Below are 16,198 nucleotides of genomic sequence, written 5' to 3' on the forward strand. Positions count from 1 at the left end.
CCAGACATAGTACAGACAAAGATAACTGGGTTTAAGCCCTCATGTTCTAACAGGTTCCTGAATAAAGATGCTGGACCTTACCTCCCACATACCCACTCCACTACTTCCTCACCTTTTGGGAAGTGTGGACCTTCTTCAGGCGCATCTAGCTGGAAGAAGCATTACCTAGCTCAGCCCAGAAATCCTCCCATCAGGCCCTATGACTTTCTGGGAGGGCCCTTCCACGAACACACTAGGCATACTCACTTGTACAGTTCGATGACGGGTTTTGCTGCATCCTTGTACCGTCGTAGTTTGGCAGCAACTGCTTCGGGTTTATCATCTTCTTGTTGAACAAGTGGCTCACCAGTGATGTCATCAACCCCCTAAAACATCAGAGGAGCCAGTTAACAGGGCCAACCAGTGGACATTTCCAAGGTCAGAACTTTCTTGTACCGGACCACATGATCAAAGTGAACTCCAATCACATCCACAAACCCAAGCCTGGGGGGGCTTCGCTATGCTGGCCTCATGTCCTGAGAAGGGCACTAAATCTTCCTTGATTATTCACATCTTTATAAACACGTGCCAGTGCTATGGCTAAATGGTACTTTCAAGCCTGTCTGAATTCTGGGAATCCTCCCTAAACAACATACCTACATAATGTCATGTTGGTCCCACTAAATAGCCCCCAAACTGCCTTTTTCTTCTGAATTCTGGTTTCTTTCTTTCTTTCTTTTGCTCCAGAAGAGCCAGGGATACACAAGCAAATTTCCTTTTTGGTACTTTGAATCCCATAGGAAGCACAGCGACCGACACACAGCACAGTAGTAGCATCAGAATCCTACTCCCAAGCCCACGCCGTCCTCTCTAGGGAAAGCTGCAGAGTAAATCTGTCAAAAGACAGGCTAGGGAGGATCTACAACACTCCGGCAACTCACATGGACCATGAGAAGCTGCCAGGGAATTTAAAACACACCATAATCCTGCTGCAGCCGGGGGCCACACTGATGACACGTGACAATACACACCATTATCACGGGTAGAGTGTCAAGCATGCAGAAACGCAGAGGCCGTGACTGATCTGTTTTACCGATGGCCACAATGCTTAAAGTACCAGCAAACAGTGCTGCTTCCAGAAGAAAGAGAAGGACACCCGGGCAGCAACCTCACTCTACCCTGGGAGACACCAGTGGCTGGTGGAGCTGCTCTGGAAACAGCGTCCACTGTAACCGGGGGTTCTTTCAGGTAGAGTTGGGCTTTGGAAAGTAACACTAGTAAGTAAAGCTTTTCAGATATTGTAAGAATTGATGAACATGTCTGAATAAGGCCAGGGGAGCCTTTGAGCTTTCAAAGTCCTTTCTTCTCTTCCCTTTTATTTTCCTATCGCCATATCTTGGGTTACACTTCAATGGCACCCTGTCTACCCAGCCACTAAGAAGATTAGGACCAGCCTAGTCAAAACAATGAACCTGGGTCTATGGAATAAGTGAAAGACTGAGTGAGCAAACCAGTTAGCCAGGGTGGGGTCCTCTAATGCTCATCACAAATGAACTGGCACCATTAAGGGCAATATTGGCACAATGGCAACCAGCAGTGGTGATAGCACCTTAAAGTAGCTTTCACTGTTTCCATCTACATTCAAGGCTTTTTCAATATAAAGATTTGATACCGCCGGGCGGTGGTGGCACACGCCTTTAATCCCAGCACTCGGGAGGCAGAGGCAGGCGGATCTCTGTGAGTTCGAGACCAGCCTGGTCTACAAGAGCTAGTTCCAGGACAGGCTCCAAAACCACAGAGAAACCCTGTCTCGAAAAAACAAAACAAACAAAACAAAACAAAAAAACAAAGATTTGATACCATGCTACCTATTCCAGTCCAGAGATAACAGGCAGAATTCATGCATTAGTTCAATCAGCCATTATCAGGGAGTCAAGAGAAAAAAAAAAATCAATAGAAAGATAATCACAGGTAGCCTGAACCAGACATGGGATACACACCCAGAATCTCTCAGGCCTTTGGAAGACCAAGGCTAGAGAACTTTGAGTTAGAAGCAGCCTGGGCTACCTATGGGGGGGGTGGGGGGTGGGAGGATTAATCAGGAAATGGAGGTGTACCTCTGTGGTAGGATTCTTTTTTTTTTATTAAAATATTTATTTATTTTATTGTGTATACAATATTCTGTTTGTGTGTATGCCCAAAGGCCAGAAGAGGGCACCAGACCCCATTACAGATGGTTGTGAGCCATCATGTGGTTGCTGGGAATTGAACTCAGGACCTTTGGAAGAACAGGCAGTGCTCTTAACCTTTGAGCCATCTCTCCAGCCCCCTGTGGTAGGATTCTTAATAAGCATACACAATGGGGCTCAGGGGTTCTGACCCCCAACACGGAAGGGCAGAGAAAACTCCATAGTTATTCTTTTGACCAATTCTGTAACCTAAGACCAGACCACGCAGACACAGTCCTACAGATGAATATTCCTTTTATTTGCTTTTGGGGCACTGTAAACACTGAAACAAGCGCCATTCTCACAAACATATATTGTCATGTGGCTCTACAAGAGATTGCCCCAGCACTGGGTCTGAGGTCAGTCTAGTCTACATAGTGAGATCCAGGACAGCCAGACCTACATAACAAAGACCCTGTCTCAATCAATCAATCAATCAATCAATCAATCAACCAACCAACCAACCAATGGCGATCAATAGCTAGGTGTAGGAGCACACCTTTAATCCCAGCACTCAGAAGGCAGAAGCTAGCAGATCTCTGTATGTTCCAGGACAGCCACGACTGTTACACAGAGCACTGTCTCAAAAAGCTCCACCCCCAAAAGATAAACAAATAAATGTCAATTGTTTAATAAAAGTCATGAAACAAAAAGGAGGAGCCACTTTCCCCAGGTCGCCAGCGAGGCTGCCTTGCTAAGCCTTTAGTCCTAGCTCTCCCCTTTGACTAGGACTGAATCTCAACTTTGTCTATGCTTCTTGGCTATATAGATTTTATCTTCCCTGAACAGCACGCAGTCTATCTTACCAGCACTTGTGGAGGGTTGAAGTCCAAGTTATAGACTCTCCCGCTAGAAGGGTGAATCCATCTTCGGCTCAGACGATCTTTAAGTGTCTCAAAAGGGATATTCAGACTAATCACTAGGTCCACATCACAGATTCTGTCCAAGGCTTCTGCCTGTACTAACGTCCTCGGGAACCCTAAGGGCCAAAGCAAAAGATCAATTGCCAGACACCGTCCGTTGAGTATGGGGAATAAAATCTACACAATCCAAAAGGAGCTAATAATTTGTAACTACCTCTCTAAATATGTCCTTTCATAGCCCAGATCACATGCATGGTCTAGGAGTCATATGATTCAGAGTAGACTGCACTGAACTGAATGAAAGCCACTAGCCCAGCTGGGGCCAAGCTTTGCCTTGAACGACCCCATATGCTGCTGAGCAAGTTGTACTTTGTGTCTTCTTCTGCCATAGGGGGAGTACAGACCTTGTAGCTTGCAGTCTGTTACCACAAGTAACTGCAGGCCTGTCTTTGAAACCTTGAATCAACAGGCACCTTTACCCAGGTAATCACCTGGCACTTTATGTACCATGTAAACTAACAATTCTATATGACGCTCTTGAAACATGCCAGGAAAATGGTTGCAAACTCTCACGATTCCAGTATTTGGGAGGCTACACCAAGAGGGTTGTGAATTCCAGGCCAGTTTGGGAAATAAGTGAGACCTGTCTCAAAAAGAAAAGTTTTTTTTCCTAAAATATCTAAGCCTGACTAAACATGGTAGTAACACACCTTTAAACCCAATACTGGGGGCCCGGGCGATGGTGGCGCACGTCTTTAATCCCAGCACTCGGGAGGCAGAGGCAGGCGGATCTCTGTGAGTTCGAGACCAGCCTGGTCTACAGAGCTAGTTCCAGGACAGGCTCCAAAGTCACAGAGAAACCCTGTCTCGAAAAACCAAAAAAAAAAAAAAAAAAAAAAAAACCAATACTGGGATTGGCAGAACTTCGAGGGTGGCATGGTCCTATACCAAGTTTCAGGCCAGCCAAGGCTTTATAGGGAGATGATCTTTAGCTAAGCTGATTGCAAAAATAACTAGTCCTTTGAAAATGACTTATTTGCTGCCAAAATTATAAATCTGTCTACTTCTCTAAGTGTGGAAAAATAACAAAATATAAATCTGGGCTCATGGGCATTGTCTTTTTGTTTTTAATAATAAAGTATGAGTCTCAGTCACAGTGTTGGCAGTGGCTATGGGACAGGGAAGGCTAGCTTGCCCACTAACAGTGGTTAGAAGGGGCAGACCTTGAAGAGACTCATCAGGACAAGTGTAGTATCCTAGACCAAAGGTCCTGGAAATAATCTGTGCCTCCACAGACATCTGGGCTTCTGTCACGGGTACTGGAGAGCAGGCTGTCGCTTTGAGTAGACGTAAAGGCAAGGCTTTGAAAAGGCTGTTTAACTACTTCCAAGATTTTCAAAATGGAATTCTTAGCCTCAGCTTTATATTCAGTTTTATGGTTCAGACCTAGACAGGAATGCGGACTAGGGTCTTAGGGCCTGGAGGTGATAGGTGGTAGGTGGTGCCTTCTTCAAGCTGGTCTGAGCACAGCAAGTCATTTGGATGTAATTCTAACATCGCAAGCTGCCAAGAGAACACCACGAGGGAAAGCACGGTGAACCTGGCTCTTTAACCACTGGCAGTCAAGTTTCCGGCCAGCATATGAATGCTTGTCCAGCGGGTCTCCAGGTGAGGCAAAAGCCCAAGTACAGGGACAGTCTCAGTGGCCTTCGGGACAGCACAGAACACTGCTGGGACCATGCAGCCTGCGTGTTCTCTCCTCTCTTGTAATATTGATGATTCTCTTGCTGTTGTAGTGGCATTTTGTCAATCATGCATGGAACAAATATGATCATTTCTGGAAACCCCGGTTTTTTCTCAAACATTTTCCCTAAAATTCTTTGGGAGCTGACGTTTCTCGGATTTCTTTTTTCTTTTTTTTTTTGCTTTTTCGAGACATGGTTTCTCTGTGGTCTTTGGAGCCTGGAACTAGCTCTAGTAGACCAGGCTGGTCTCGAACTCAGAGATCCGCCTGCCTCTGCCTCCCAAGTGCTGGGATTAAAGGTGTGCGCCACCACCGCCCGGCGTTTCTCGGGTTTCTTGTCTGGGGGTGCCAGCTGTCTCTTCAGACCCCGGGAGCTGTTCTGATTCAGTGCTGACAGGATCGGAAGCAGATCACCCCTATTTCTGTAAATATGTTTTGAATGATATTGTTCTTGAAAATGTGTGCCTATGTTTACCACCCTTAGTTTTGTAAAGACAGGATGTACCTGGTTCAGTGTTGGGCCAGGCTAGCAAAATGACGAGTGTTGTTCTGGGTTTAAAGATGTTTTGATGGAAAAGCTGGGGAAAACATATGTGGCTTGTTTTTGCCAGAGGTTAATGCTGAGAGGTGTGTGTGTGTGGGGGGGGGGGGGGGGGCGTGTTTATTAGTATGGAAAAATATGCTTGTTTCTGATATGTAAGTAAAGATGGCTGGAGCTATTCGGGGCCAGTCGCTTGTGTGAAACCCATCTGTAACATGAAGGGAAAGGCCTGCTTGTTGTTGGGGTTTTTGTCCTTCCCAGAATTCTCCTGTTCTCATTATATCATTTCTACTTCCTGTCTGGTTTTCCCGCCTATATTTCCTGCCTGGCCAATCAGCGTTTATTCAAAACATGATTGACAGAATACAGACAATTCTCCCGCACCACCCATCTGGTGGAAAGACACTCCACTTCTTCACCAACACCCCTTCCCCAGCTCAGGATCTGAACCCAGGCTGCACCTGGACCACAGCAGATGGGGGGGGGGGGGTTTAAAGAAATGTATCCATTTTGTTTCTCTGGTCTATATAGCTAGCATTTGATATTTATTTGACCCCAGTTCCCTTCTAGAGATTGACTCTGGGAACTGAATGAGACTCAAATTCCTGGAACAATGACTGAATTGTTAGGATATTGGCTTGTGAAAAGACCCCCTATATAAATTCCAAGTTAAAATATGATCCGTGAAAAATCTTCAAATAGAAAAATCCGTATTAGTCAGGTGGTGGTAATTCATGCTTTTAATAAGCAGGCAGATCTGTGTCAGTTCTAGGATAACCAGGAGTGTTACACAGAGAAACCCTGTCTGGGGTGGGGGGAAGCAGAGAGGAGAGAGGGAAGGAGAAAAACCCATATTTAAGAGAAGACATTTCTGGGGGTGTAGAGAGCAACTCAGCAAGAGAGAGGCTGTGAGATCCTGGACTCAAAACTTGTGTTTGCACACGCATACACATACAAGGGAGAAAGTGATGGGAGAAACAGAAGGAAGGAGAAAGGGAGAGGAGGGCAAGACAGACAGGCAGAAAATATGAATCTGACTGAACAGGCTACTACTCACGATGGTGAGCCCAGAGAACCGCGGACCCAGTGTGGTACTTACCCCAGTAAACTCAGTTGCTGACAGACCCTATGAGACCTGGGTAGTGCCTATTTCTGAAGTGCCCAGAACTCAGGAGATGCCACCTGGGCAGGATGGTGAATGTGGATGGGCTGCACGTGCACACTTGGTCAACAGGTGGCAGCATTTACAACTTTTCCATGCATAGAGAATTACAACTGGGCGGGGAGGGAGGGAAGCTGACCCTGTAGTCAACATTTGGGAGAAGCTGAGGCAGGGAGGCTTGATGTGATTCTCAGGTCAGTTTGGCGATAGAATAAGGCCCAGCCTCAGAGACAGTAACCGGGAAAGGGAGAGAAAATTACCTGTGAATGTTTGGGGGACAGGATGCTAGCTGCCTTGTGTCTGATTACACAGCAAAAGAAAGACCATGCTAGCGCCTGGTGCTTGCCTCCCATGCATGGCTTCACGGCTTACAGGACTGTCTTCCTCATTCTCCCACACCTATCACCACTTGCCCCTTACTTAACCGAGCCTAAAAAACATGCTCTTACCCAGGCCAAACAGCTGCTCAAGATGGCAAGCTTGGAACTGCTACACTGCACCAACAGGCCTGTCCCTCAAACACTCAAGGATCTGTGCGGGACAGTGACAAGTGGCTAGATTCCTTCTGGCCGCTGGGATTTGGCACCTGGTACCCCTAACTATGCCACAAGCCTGGGGAGGGCAGCTGGAGCAGGATGCCACGGCAGCAGCTAGGGGCAGAGGCGAGGGCAATGGAATCAGGCTGCATCTGTTTTTCTAACTTGGAGTGCAGTGACAGGGAGGTGCAGAGCCAGGCTCTACGGCCATTCTCAGGAAAAAAACAGGACCTCTGCCTGGTGGAAGCAGCTGGGCAGGTCTGCAAGGCCACTGGATGTAGCAATCCTGTTCCTCTCTGAGAGAACCATCACAGCTGGGCTCAATTCCATTCTTCTAAGAGAGTTTCTCAGCAGAAATGTATGTCAACCAACATCTGCCCGGGCTGGCTGGCACCTTGAAAACAATTCGTTCCCCACCCCCACCTATCATGTCTATAGTTACTTCTGCCCATCCCAACAGGGGGAGGGGGGCTACTCCCAGTTATGAGCCACAGGGACCAGCTATGGCAGGAGGCAGGTGGCATTCTCCCAGTCTTACCTAGCAGGGAGTGTAAACTGTTCACACTAAGCCCAGAAATCCTTAGGAAGACAGTGAAGCTTATGTCACAGAGGGGGCCTTTTCTCCTCCCCTTGTGTGACTATCCCGTGTTTACCTATGCAACCTCTGGAGCCCTTCTCATTCCACCCTTAGGAATAGTAGGTTAGAAAGCCAGCAAAAGGGCTGTGGGCTTTGCTGTGCCAAGCACTCGAGAACCGCACCTCCTCCCCTGCCCCCCACTCCCAGCTCACTGCAAGGGTCCTGGGAGACACGGAGAACTCTGGGCTAACAGTTCCCACCCTGCAGGTCTGATATTTACATGATGATTCATAACAGTAGCAAGGTTACAGTTATGAAGTAGTGACTAGGGCTGGGGTCACCACAGGAGGAACTGTATTAGAGGGTCACAGCCCGAGGAAGGCTGAGAAGCACTGCTCTAGAACCTGAAATACTGGGATGCAAGAGATGTGCAAGAGATGTGCACTAAGGGGTCCTGCCCTTAAGAGCTTATGAGGAAATGGCTGAGGAAAGAAGTGAGAGAGACTGATGCTGGAGTGTGTTGGGGGGGGGGGGCACTTTCAAATTCAGAAACTGTGAGCTAGACAGCACAAACCTATATCCCAGCCCATGAGAGGGTCCTGGTTCACGTTTGGAAGCAACTTAGGATGGAGAGGATTTATCATTTGGTTTACATGTTCCCAATATTAGAGGCAGGAGAATCTCTGAGTTTGAGGCCAGCCTGGTCTACAGAGAAAGTTTCAGGGCAGCTAGGGCTACACAGACAAACCCTGTGTGTGTGGTGGTGGCGGTGGTAGTATTAAATAAAAGAAAAAAAAAGAGCCCATTATTGAGAGATGCCAGGGCAGGAATCATGGAAAGATGCTTACTGACTTGCTCCCAGGCCTACATTCAGCCGTCTTTCCTAGACTTCCCAGAACCACCTGCCCACAGAATCAACAGCCGTGAAATTCCCACACAGACATTGTCCTAGGCCAGGCTGAGGGAGGCCGTGACTCAGATGGGATCCCCTTCTCAGCCATTGTGTCAGGCTAACAAATGAACCAGCACACAGAAGCAGGAGGACCAGAGTTGTATGTCATGAAGCCAGCCTGGTTATGAGACCCTCAGAGAGTCTGCCTCTTCAAAGGGACCTTGTCATAGAAAGGCGAATTCCTAGAAACTGAGATCTCCTGAGATCCTCTGGGAAAAGTCTCTGCAGTATAATCAAGTCCTTGGTCATTGCTTCTATCTATAAGCACGTTGGTTTGCCAGGATATATGTATGTATATATGCTTGGCGGGTGCCTGCAGAGGCCATAAAAGCTCTTGGATACCCTCGAGTTAAGAGATGGCTGTGAGCTGTCTTGTGGGCGTTGGATACTGAATTCAAGTCTTCTGCTCTTAACCACAGAGCCATCTATCCAGCCCCAAATCTTTGTTCTTAAACCAGTTACTCTAATACTGAACCCCCTCTCCTCAAGGAAAGATGCCCCTGCGAGGAAGCAGGAGCGACCATCTGCAAACGCTCGTATAAAGGCTCCTCTGTTTAAGAACCCTCTGTTCTCTGTGCACAGACAAGTTGGGGACAAATTGGTCCCACTGTATCTCAAGACAAAGGGACAAAAGGTTTCACCACAGGCCCATTCATTCCCGCACTTAGGAAACGAGCTGGCCGGACATCCCATGAGGCCACAGTCACTGGCTGCAGGTGAGGTCTTTCTGAGACAGAATGTTCAGAAGCCTTTGCCATGTAGAGTACAACTGTAATGCTGACGACCCCTCTGTGAACACAGACACAGGGTACGCCTACACTGTGGAGGAAGGGCAGGGAGCTGGGAAAACAAACAGGCAAATAAACATGATGCCACGTGATTCTGACAAGAAGGAACCAGACATAGACAATCCGATAATCCCAGCTATCAGGAGGTGGAAGCAAGAGTAGGAGTTTAAAGTCACCCTTGGCTACATGAGAAAATCCGAAGCCAGTCTGGGCTACACGAGACTGAGCCTCTCAAAAAAATCTGAGTGTGTGTGTGTGTGGGGGGGGGAAGAACCAGAGTACAAATAATATTAATAACATTAACACATGTCTACAATTTAACCAAACGTATGTCCAGAACCCCTCAAGAGTTCCATGCTTGTGGGCCAAGTGTGCTTGTACATGGCAGCACACGTCTTTAATCCTAGCACTTGGGGAGGCAGAGGCGAGCGGATACTCTTGGGTCTACAAATCAAGTTCTGGGATAGCCATGGCTGTTACAGAAAAACCCTGTCTCAAACAAACAAATTATTTCCATTCTTGTAACCAATGTTTATAAAACCTATACCAAAAGCAGGCCTCTTTTATGGATGGGGAAAAAATAATTCAAAAGTAGGTTGGTTGTCAGATGGTGGTGGTGCACGCCTTTAATCCCAACGGGGGCAAAGGCAGGTGGATCTCTGTGAATTCGAGGCCAGCCTGGTCCTCAAAGTGAATTCCAGGGCAGCCAGGGATAAACAGAGAAACTCTTATCTCGAAAAACCAAGAGAAAGGGGGGAAGAGGAAAAAAAAAATATCAAACACACAGAGGTGCATTAGTTACTCGGAAGGCTGGCAATGGAGGCCAACCTAAGCAAGTTCACAAGTATTGGGGAAAGAGCATGTAGTTCAGTGGTATGGTATTTCCTGGGCATCATACAGATTGACTGTGATGAGAGTGACTGCGTGTGACAGGAACTGGAACCAAATCCAGCAGCCACAGGGACTGCACAAGCTTATAGAGATCATGCCGCAAGTAGACTGGTATCTTAAAGGATACCGGCTGAAAGGAGCTCCCACCACATCCAGATCACACTGCCATCATCAGGCCTTGAGTGCTTTCACCAATGGAGTCATCTCACCAGTCATAATCCTTCCTTTACTGTCCCCAGCCAAGGGAAGAATCAGTTACGTCTGTATGCATATATTTTAGAAATACGCAGAAGCGTCTTATAAACACATGGAAGTATTCATACACTTTCAAAGCGGGGCTGTCCTCTATTTACCCGACAGCACCTCCTCAGTAAGCACCTAACCACATTATCACACATCCAGAATTATACGCTATCACAAGGGTAAAGGAGAAACCTGCTCCAGGAACTCGCTAAAAAATGTGAGGAGACGGAGCGCACTGTTCATTCTCAGGAGGCATCTGCTGCCCAGCGGGGAATGGGGCAGAGGTCGGCCTCACACACACACACACACACACACAAAAAAAAAAAAAAAAAAAAAACCAGGAGCAGAAGAGGAGGTCCAAGTCGGTCTAATCTGCTAAAAACAACTCTGCCAAGGCAGGGCAGAACCATCCATCAGCCCCAGGACTCCTGCTCCGCTTTCTCTGCATGCTTCTCCTTCCAAGGCCTGAGTGGGTGGACAGGCATGCCGGGATGTCTCAGGTCTGAGATCACTCCCCAGGAACACAAGCAGTCATGGAAAGGCAGTGCACTCAAACAGCCTGTCTTTCTGGGCAGAAAAGTGAATGCATTAAAAACAGAATTCCCTTCGGAATAAGCGAGTTTGTACTGCTCACAAGGAAATACAGTCTGTTTAATACAACTTCAGCTTCTTAAAATTTGAGTCTCATCCCATATGTGGGGTTGCAAAAAAGTCTGGCAACAGAATAAGTTTCTGAATTCAAAGTCAAGTGTGTAAGGAACCAAGCAATGTGTGATCTCACTGCTGCCCTTCTCACTCTTCACACTGCACAGGCCAGGATGCTCAAGGCCAGCACCTGAAACACTCAGCTGTCAGATGCAGGGCTGCTGGAATGGGACTTAATCATCAGCTACGTAATGAGTTTGAGGTCAGCCTAAGCTACACGAGACGCTCTATCAAAAGACAGGGGAAGGGGAAAGAGCATTACTTTCAGATATCAAGTGTGCCACCACACCCAGCAAACTGCAGTGTTTTTAACCACACACACAGAGGGCTCCATTCTAAGGAACACGATGATGTTATTTGTGGTGCGACACACCTCTAGTCCTACCATGCAGGAGGCTCCCTGTGAGTTAGAGACCAGCCTGGTCTAGAGAGTTCCAGACCAACTAAGGCTACACAGACCCTGCCCCCCAAATAAACATACAAATGTATGATTATTACCAGCAAAAATTTGGTCTGTATACCTATTTTAGAATTTCATGCCCGTGGTGGTCAAAGGACAACTTAAATGATTTAGTTCTGTTCTCCACCGTTGGGTCCAAGGGATCAAACTCAAATAGCTAGCTAGCCTTTGTATCAGGGACCTATACCTGATAACAAACTCAAGAGCTTTGCACACCTATTTTACAAACTTACATGCCAAAGGGAATACAAAATCTCAAGCAAAAAGGTGTCAGTGAAAGATATTTAAGAAACCTTACAGCTATCTTTATCTTGAATTAAAAGACTTAAAAAAATTATTTTCCAAACTGCAAGAGTGTTTCTCTGGAAAAATAATGCTATGATTAGAATGAGCCGAGCACAGTACCCAAAAGGTCCGTGTCCTGAGACTTAGTAACCAGGAAGACAAGATGGGATCATGAAATGTTTTTAGAGGTACAGCTTGATGGGAAGACACGGGGTGTGTGTACCTTGGATGTGATTACCATGGTTCTTGAGGATTCCAGTTAATTCCCATGAGACTTGTACAACATCAAGGAGTGTATGTAGCACCCTACCAACTCTGGCTTCCTGAAGCACATTATGAAACCTCAGGCCTTGTGTGTGCTCTTACTGAGATGCAGTCCATCAGGATACGATACAGGTGAGGGGCCTTGCTACGCTGCTCCCCACGCCTCAGACACTGACATACTTAGTCCCCAGCTAGTGATGCTGTTTGAGGAGATGATACACGTGTATGCACGCACGCACACAACACACAGACAGAGAGAGAGAGAGAGAGAGAGAGAGAACCTTCTAACCCTTCCATTTTGCTGTCTTGCTTTGTGTCTTACTGCCTTACTGCTCAGGTCTTCCCTGTCATTGAGGACTCTGGAGCCCCAGCAAAAATTAACTCTTTCTTCCATGAACTGCTTTTGGTCATGGAACCTTATCACAGCAACAGAAACGTAACTAATGCACCCCCACATGCAACTTCAAACTAAAGAAAACCTTTTGTTTGCCCATTACTCATCTTAATCATTGCTTTATTAACTCATCAAAGCTGACCAATGCACCAAATAAAAGTCTTTTGAAAACCAACCCTGGTAGCTCATATCTGTAATCCCAGCATTTGGGAGGCTACAGAGAGGATTACCATGAGTTTGAAGTCATCTGAGCGACACAGTGAGACTCTGCTTCAAAGAGAAAAACAAAATGGGTGTTTCTTTTCCAAGCGCAGTGAAGGTAGAACGCTGAACATTTGCACAAGGATGGCACTGGCCAGGAAGAACACACACCATCCCCCACCCGACTTGGTGTTCCCTTGGCCTGCATCCACCGCCCCGATTTCCACCCACAGTTAGCAGGATGCCTCTCTGCAGCCATATGGACCAAGATGATGAATCATCTGTCATCCAGAATTCCTTCTAAGACAGGCCTGTACACATCCAATCACCTTTAGCACACTCAGCCAGCACATCTCGGCTAAGCACGACCATGTTCCTTGCAACATAAGGGGTCTAAAGTAGAACGTGGGGACCGGCAGCCCTTACGCCCGTGCTGTGCCAAATGGACAGATTCCAGAGCTTTGAAGAAAAATCAAAACTGAATACGACCAGATGGGTTTTCAGAAAGAAAGATGAAAACCGAACCAGCTGGGAGACTGACGCACTTCACTAAAAACAGGCCAGCGCTGTAAAGGGACCAGCTCTTCTCTGAGAGAACAGCTAAGACAAAAGCAAGCAGGAAGAGTCCGTAACTGACTGGACTTCGCAAATCTGCAAGGCGAAATTTTTAATGCTTTTTTTTTTTTTTTTTAATTTTTCACAGGGTTTCTGGCCTCCTTGAGATCCACCTGCCTCTGCCTCCCAGTACTGAGATCAGAGGCATGCACCACCACCATCACCAGCTTCAAGCTGTTTTTGAACTTCATACTTCATGTAGTAACCTACGAAAAAACCAGGCCCTGTAAACTAGCCACGGCAATTACTAATAAAACCTCACGGCATTTACTTAAATGCCACTCCTAAGCATTTTGCTTCCAGTTATTCATTTCATCCTTAAACTCTTTCCTAATCCATCTTCCACAACAAATCAAATGCACAGAAAAGTACAGTGACCCGGCCAAGGTGACACACTGCCAGGGAGGGGAAGAGCTGAGATTCAAGAGGAGCAGTCAGGCCCCGATGCCCTTTAGCTGCCTGAGAGGAGTTTAACAGACGTATGATCCCTAAAAGTACACGAATTTTATTTTACAAGGCATGAGGCCTTATGATTAAAGAAATTGAAATGAATTACCGACAGGTACCAGCAAAGCTAGAGCTCATCCCAAATACATAAAAACTGCTTGGGAAATGGGTATAGTGGTGCACCCCAAAGTGCCACTCAGCTGTGAACCCCACAAGACTTGCCAGGTGAATGACGCCAACTAATGCGATAGTTACGGGGATGAGAATCAGCTGCTTTCTGGTTGGCTCTGAGGTTTGATCTACAGGAAGGAATTCACGTCTGGCACCGTCGACTTGTTCAAAAGCCTAGTGGGGCAGTGACTGCTGCTTCGCTAAGTGGGCATGGTGTGTTTTGCCTGTCAAACTGACTCTTAATTATTGATGTTTAGGACCACAGGTTAGTGCTGTCATCAGGTTTGGTCAAAGAAGCTCCTGTTTGCCATGGGCGACAGCTAAAGTAGAAGCTGTGAACTGTGTGCTAAGAATAAGTGACTGTTTAGTATTCGCCCCTAAACAGGGCATCCGTGTTACCAGCCTACCCACACCCATAACCACATCCAGAGAGGCTCAGAAAACACCACAGAACTGCAGTGTGTCCTGGCTGCTTTTATGTCAACTTGACACAAGCTAGAACCGCCTGATTGGAAGGAACCTCAATTGAGAAAACGTATCCATACAGGCTGTAGGCAAGCCTGTAGGTCATCTTCTTAGTGATTGACACGAGGACACCCAGGCCATTGGCACGGTGCCATCCATGGTCTCTGCACCAGCTCCTGACTCCAGGTTCCTACCCTTGTTTCTGTGATGAACTGGGATGTGGACGTGTAAGCAAATTGCTTTTGATCATGGTGTTCAATCACAACAACGGAAACACTAATTAAAACGGGGTAAGAAGTGTAAGGGCGAGAAGAAAGGGCTGTGGATTGTGCTGTCTTCTAGGCATAACATGGCTTTTGCACCTTTGAACTCTTGGCGGTTGTTATTACTTACACAAGACCTGCCTAAAACTGGGCCTTTGGAACCTGTCCTGGAGAGGTTGACAAGGCTCCGTGACCCCCTGAGAACTCCCAGGCAGTGTAGTGGGACTGCTCTAGGGGAAAAGACATTTTTATTCCGTGGTGCAGCGGCTGGGAAGCTGCCCAGTCTCCTGTAAATAAGCCCTCACCCAAGTCCTTAATTAACTCTCTGGGGCACACACAAAAAATAAAACAGAAAAATCGAATGGGGACTCGCTGGGAAAGGGAAGATGGAGTGGGACAACGGATGAAGAGCAGATATGATCAAAACATATATTATGTATAAAATTTCATAATGAAACTTATGTAAATAATATATACCAATAAAGGTATTTCAATTCTCTCTCCTAATATTAAGATGCTTTTCTTGGTTATTTGGTCACAGTGACACACAATTTGAGTAACATTCACAAAATCAAAAGGACTTTGCCTATTTCTTGAAAGCTCAGAAAATCCTAGGCTAAGTCATGTCCCACTGACTCTGGAGTTACCCTCCAACATCCATCTTCTTCCTTATATCTTATGTGTAGGAATGTTCGCTTGCATATTCGCATGTACAAGCCTAGTGCCAAGAGGCCAGAAGTTACTAGATCCCCTAGGATTGGAGTTACAGGCTCCAGAGAGCTAGCTACCATGTGTATGCTGGGAACCAAACTTAGGTCCTTTGCAAGAGCAAATGCTCTTAACCACTGAGCCCTCTCCAGACACCCATTCACCTCCCAAAAAATTAACCATTCTTTCATCCTTGGAGAACCATAAAATACGTGTTTTCTCTTACAGTATTTGTAGCTTTTTTTTTTAATTGTTTCTTTATACAGCTTACTCCTTTCCTGAGACAGCTATTAGCACCTTTTTTTGTTTGTTTTAAAAAAAAAAAAGGGTGTCTTAAACTATTTACCAAAAGGGAGGTCAAATAAACATCCTTGAAGACACATCCCTGGGTAAAAATTCAGAATGGAATGTAGGTGGTTATTTTAATCTTTGCTCTTTGGGTGCCCACTACTCAGCTCCCAAATAAATTCACAGACACTTATTATTACTTATGAATGCCCAGCCTTAGCTTGGCTTGTTTCTGGCTAGTGTTTCTTAATTTAAGTTATCCCATCTATCTTTTGCCTCTGGGCTTTTACCATTCTTCACACTATATACCTTTCTTCTTACTCCTTAGCTAGCTGGGTGGCTGGCCCCTGGTGTTCTCACCTTCTCCCATCTTGTCTTACTTATTTTCTCCGCCTGCCAGCCCCACCTACTTATCCTGCCTAGCTATT

At 46.4% G+C, this 16,198-nt stretch overlaps 1 protein-coding gene across 2 annotated transcripts in view; it reads right to left on the reverse strand.

Moving 5' to 3' along the window:
* Ak4 (adenylate kinase 4) overlaps nucleotides 1-16,198 on the reverse strand; it is a 53,416-nt gene that overhangs the window by 4,469 nt on the left and 32,749 nt on the right. For both annotated transcript variants that reach the window (XM_057785285.1, XM_057785284.1), the window contains exons 3-4: nucleotides 3,014-3,186; nucleotides 247-365 (exon numbers count right to left, since the gene is read on the reverse strand). In XM_057785285.1, coding sequence (XP_057641268.1) covers nucleotides 247-365; nucleotides 3,014-3,186 — 292 coding nt within the window. The remainder of the gene's footprint in view (nucleotides 1-246; nucleotides 366-3,013; nucleotides 3,187-16,198) is intronic.

This window comes from Chionomys nivalis, chromosome 11 (genome assembly GCF_950005125.1).
Source record: "Chionomys nivalis chromosome 11, mChiNiv1.1, whole genome shotgun sequence".
Taxonomy (NCBI): domain Eukaryota; kingdom Metazoa; phylum Chordata; class Mammalia; order Rodentia; family Cricetidae; genus Chionomys; species Chionomys nivalis.